The sequence below is a fragment of the Henckelia pumila genome, chromosome 2 (assembly GCF_033568475.1).
Source record: "Henckelia pumila isolate YLH828 chromosome 2, ASM3356847v2, whole genome shotgun sequence".
Lineage (NCBI taxonomy): Eukaryota > Viridiplantae > Streptophyta > Magnoliopsida > Lamiales > Gesneriaceae > Henckelia > Henckelia pumila.
The window spans coordinates 177,598,074-177,602,965 of NC_133121.1; the positions used below are offsets into that span (position 1 = coordinate 177,598,074).

Below are 4,892 nucleotides of genomic sequence, written 5' to 3' on the forward strand. Positions count from 1 at the left end.
TGAGCCAAGAATCCTTGATTTCAGCGGGCAGAACAACCCTTTCATGCTAGACGTTTTGGGGGCTTTTAAGCGAGTAGCCTAGGCGTAGAGGTTCGCCTAGTGCTAGCATATTCCTTATAGTCGCACCAAAGTCTAGAGGATGGAGATACGTAGCACCACCTCGATCGGGAGAGTCGATGAGTTGTTTACGTGATTTCATCCTCGGGATCCCAAAAGCAAAAGCATAGTAGCAAATTATTGATTATCCGGACTTGATAATCCCAGAGTTTTAAAGACATGCATTTCATTTTGATTTGTCTTGGAATTGCATGGTTGATATTTGAATATCTGGAAGTTGATGTATTTCGTTTTGATATGCTTATTTGATATTGCATGTTAGTATCTTTTACTGAGAATATTATTCTCACCGGATTATCCGGCTGTTGTCTTGTCCTTGTATGTGTGCTTGGCAATAGGTGGGGCAAGATCAAGTCAGCGAAGACCTGGTTAGCAACAAGAGGGAGAGCTAGTAGTGGGACTCAGTTTAGAAGTCGTGTCAGCATGTCTATCTAGTTTATGTTAGAACATGTTTAGATCTCGAACTTCTTTGTTTATGCTGTATCGAATGCGAGCTTTATGGTTGCATGTTCTAGCCTTGTCCGTAGTTGATCAACTCCAGAACTTCATGCATTAATCGGAGAATTTGTGATTGTAATGCATGATTGTATTTTGAATGTATTGGACTTGAGTCTCTAGCATGTTTTCTGATGTTTTTGCTTCAGAACTGTCACCGCTCGATCGGTGAGATTTAACCGATCGAGCGGAGGTCTTTTTGCTGTCTGTTTCTGGAATTGCTTGCCCGCTCGATCGGTTGAATCTTACCGATCGAGCGGCGATGGTATTCTTCGGGCAGTGAGTTACAATTTATTGCTCGCTCGATCGGTTAGATCTTACCGATCGAGAGAGGCCCTATTCATTTCAAAAAAAAAAATTCCTTTGCTTTTAATCTTGGATCTTGTATGCTTAATTATTGTTATCCCAAGATTAAATGATTAGAACCGAGGTCTCACATATGTTAACCCTACTCATATTTACAATAAAAAATTAATATTTTTGTCATTAAAAGTAATATTTTTTCATGGATGACACAAATAAGAGAGCTGTCACGTTCCGTAACTGTGTCTAGTTGACATTGACGTTATTTAACGTTTTCATCTTAAATAATAAGCATCGGAATACAAATTTCATTAATAACCAGTTTTTTCATTCATAAATTAAACTTTGCATCGGCTTTTACAACATTGGAGACAATTGTCTCTACAAATGAAAAGGAAAACAGAATCTAATGTCGGTTAAAATCATAACAAATGAAACCGAAACTAAACATCAGTCATCACTTCCATCTTCACCAGTCCCGAAACTGCTTTTGCTCATTGTCGTCTAGTTCGTCTTCTGTCCTATCTGAGATGGTATTTCGATGGGTGAGTGATGTTGAAGTCACTCAGTAAATGGAAGAAAGCTCACAACATTTGTTTAAAATCATTTTAACAGAGTTTATCACACATATTTTCAAAACATAGAACAGAAATAGAAACAGAAACATGTTTTTCCATAAAATCAGAAATACGAAAACTTCAAAGAATGTACAAAGATATTTGTAAATTTCGTGGTTAACTGATATCAGTATCTTATATGGTATTTCTCTAAAGAGTGAGGCCATAGATTCAGATTTCAAAGAATCCGAATATATATTTCTACCACTAGTTCACAAGCTTTGGTACACCAAAATCACATAATTAATATTCGAGCAAAAATCGTAAATGACATGCTGGAAATCCAGAAAACAGATTATAATACTTTAAAACAAAACGCGCGCGCCCACTTACAATAGATTGCTAAAACAGAAATTTCGGTTGTCCTAGCAAATTCTGCTCTTGCTCAACTGAAGCTCGACTGGATGCTCAACTGAATTATCTTACTCGAATTTTCGTGTGTATTTGCTCAGAATATTGTGTAACCCTTACTAGAAATCTGCATGCTATTTATAGACAAAATTCTTACTGTTAGGCTCTCCCTTTAATGCCATTATTTGTCATGAATTTGAGTAAATACGTCAGTTACAAATCTGTTGTAGCAGTTGTAGCTTGACTGAATTTTGTCTGTTGAACGTAGCTCATCAACTGATCTCAACTGAAATTCGGACCACATATAACATAAATATAACCAGAATTCCTTATCCTTCGAAGTTTAACTCGTAATTTGGCACTCTGGAATACCTGATTGCATTCGAGAACTCAAAGGTATGCACTAGATTAAGAAATAAAATCGTGGAAAAATTGTTTGGAATTAAAGTTGAGGGAGTAGTTTCTTCCATTTAAAAAAAAATATTTATTTTTTAAAATGTGAAAATATGTAATCACCATTTTTCGATTCATATGAAATAAACTCTTGGTTAACATAACAACTTGTAAATCATGTCAGTCAAATAATTCATATTGAATAAAGCTTATACAACAAATCGACTACGAAAATGTCAATATAATAAATCATACTAAACAAAGCTTATACAACAAATCGACTACGAAAATGTCAATATAACCATCATTATATAATATTTACTCACGAACTTTATCGTTTAAAGCATAATAAAGAGAAAAGTGAGTAGGCCTAATGTTAGGACAGTGCCACGTGGAAAAACATCGGCGACGCGTGGTCTTCAATATCCCCATCCCTAATAAATACACAGCCATCTCCCCAAGAAGCTCTTGCAGCCACCTCTCACCCCATTAAATAAATGCATTGCCTTATTAACTCCTTCCCCGCAACCACCACACTGCATCTTTCTACCAATTCTCGATCCATACATTATTAACTCCTCTCCATCTTCTTCCCCGCCTAGCTCTAAAATGGAGGCGTCTTACATGAACAAGCTGGCCGCTGCGGTGGCGTTGATGGTGGTGTTGGTGGGTTCTTCTCACGCCGCCGATGACGCGATCGCCACCAAGTGTGCGCCGGAGTTTCAGAAGGTGACGGACTGCTTGCCGTTCGTGACGGCGAAGGCGGACACGCCGAGCAAGGTGTGCTGCGAATCGGTGACGGAGATCAAGGACCGTGACCCGGCTTGCCTGTGTTTCTTGATAGAGCAGATTCACAACGGCTCCAACGCCGCCTTGAAGAGCATGGGTATCCAGGAGGCTCGCTTGCTTCAGCTCTCTTCTTCTTGTAAGCTCACCAATGCCAGTATCTCCGAATGCCCAAGTAAGAGCCAAATTTATCTTTTTTTTTTAGTTCACTTATTTTGGATTTATTTAATAATAATTTTGGTCGTTTGTACGTTTTTTGTTTGTTTCTTCGTTTGTTTTTTCGGGTTTAGTAATATTTTATGGAAAAGAATAAAAAAATCATAAATATATTACTCTTCTCATAAAGATCATGAACTTGGATAATCTCAGGTAGCTAGCTTTTGGGTAGACTTAGATAGTGTTGTAGAGTGCTTCCATATAACGCACTTCTCCTCTTCTTCCTAACAAAATTTAATAAAATTGCAAAATTTTGTTAATGAAAAGCTGAAAAGTGCTCGTCTTTCAGTTTTTAAGTAATAAAATTTTGTTAAGAAAAAACAAAAAAATGCGTTTGACCAACTATTTTAGCTGGTTCCGAGTAAGCTTTTAAAAATCACTTATCGGCTTCTCTCTAACAAAAAATTCCAAACTTGTTAAAGCTTAAATTCATAATCTTAGTTTGACATTGTAGTTTCCTACTGCTGTGTGATGAACTGTCTTTATGGGTTGCACTTGCACACACTGTTATGTGTTGAACTGTACCTGCGGTCTTGTAAACTTTCTAACAAGTCCTATAGAAGTGAAAAAGCCTAACAAGATCAAATTTTGGTTAACAAAATGAACAAGATTTTTGGTAATATATATAAGATGAAAATGTAACTCCTGTATGTGTGGGAATGCAGAGCTTCTGAACTTGGATCCCAAGTCCCCCGACGCTGCGATCTTCACCAACTCTTCCATCGCAACGACGACCCCGAGTCCGGAGACGCCGGCTTCGTCGACGACTGCTGGCGGTGGGAGTTCCGGCGGAAACTGGCGCAAGCCTCAGCCGGTTCTGGTGCAGGTGCTGGTCTCCATGCTGCCCATCTTCTCCATCTTCTTCTTCTTCCATGAAATGAGTACTTGTGTTTGATCTTCCGCCACATCTTTTTCTGTGATCTTGCTGAGATATGTTGTACGGACCCTTTGAGTATCCATTTGTTTTGAGTAATATCACATTTCTAGCTCGGTTTTTTCTTTTTTCTTTTTTCTTTTTTTTTTTTTGAATTTTTAATTTCCCGTTTGGGTCAACTTTGTGCATGTATGCGAATGTGTAGATGCAGGTTGTTTGGTTGATTTCCAGGTTTAAAACTCATTAATCCGATGTGGTGTTTCAAATGTGTGAAATAAACAAGTTATGTTAGCAAGATTGGAAATGTGTTCTGAAGAGGAATGAATTACTATATATGCTTTTATTGACTCATTTTACATATATCCGTATACATTTCTATCATGTAGCATGAACCATTGACGATAAGGGAAATGCTTTATATATATATATATATATATATAATTGATCTCTCAAGCCAAATACTACTCATGTATAAAATCGGCACACATCAAAATCGACAGCAGCTTTCTGTAAGTTTATCGATAAAACTTCCAAGCCAATCTTCTTAGCATAGTCTTCAGAGCCGACTTTATTCCCTCCGATACAACAAACATTGAACCGTCGACTCGGAAAATCTTGAGAGAACGTTTTATGCAATAAGACAAATGTCTTATCGTCGTTGGAAGGATAGACAGACCAGTCATTTATCGCACTATTTTAAGCACCGTTTGATGTGAAAGATAACATATTTTTGATTGATT

At 37.5% G+C, this 4,892-nt stretch overlaps 1 protein-coding gene across 1 annotated transcript; it reads left to right on the forward strand.

The window, feature by feature from the left end:
- Nucleotides 1–2,755: 2,755 nt before the first annotated feature.
- Nucleotides 2,756–4,473, forward strand: LOC140884113 (non-specific lipid transfer protein GPI-anchored 1). The gene is made up of 2 exons (XM_073290788.1): nt 2,756–3,237; nt 3,944–4,473. Exons 1-2 carry the CDS (start codon nt 2,886–2,888, stop codon nt 4,171–4,173), a joined length of 582 nt encoding a protein of 193 aa, XP_073146889.1. The 5' UTR covers nt 2,756–2,885; the 3' UTR covers nt 4,174–4,473.
- The last annotated feature ends 419 nt before the right edge of the window (nt 4,474–4,892 follow it).

What these genes read in the sequence shown, in the direction of transcription:
- LOC140884113 (XM_073290788.1), top strand. Translation starts at nt 2,886, where the DNA reads ATGGAGGCGTCTTACATGAACAAGCTGGCCGCTGCGGTGGCGTTGATG. An exon ending in CAGTATCTCCGAATGCCCAA is followed by an intron (nt 3,238 to 3,943) that starts GTAAGAGCCAAA and finishes GTGGGAATGCAG; the next exon opens with AGCTTCTGAACTTGGATCCC.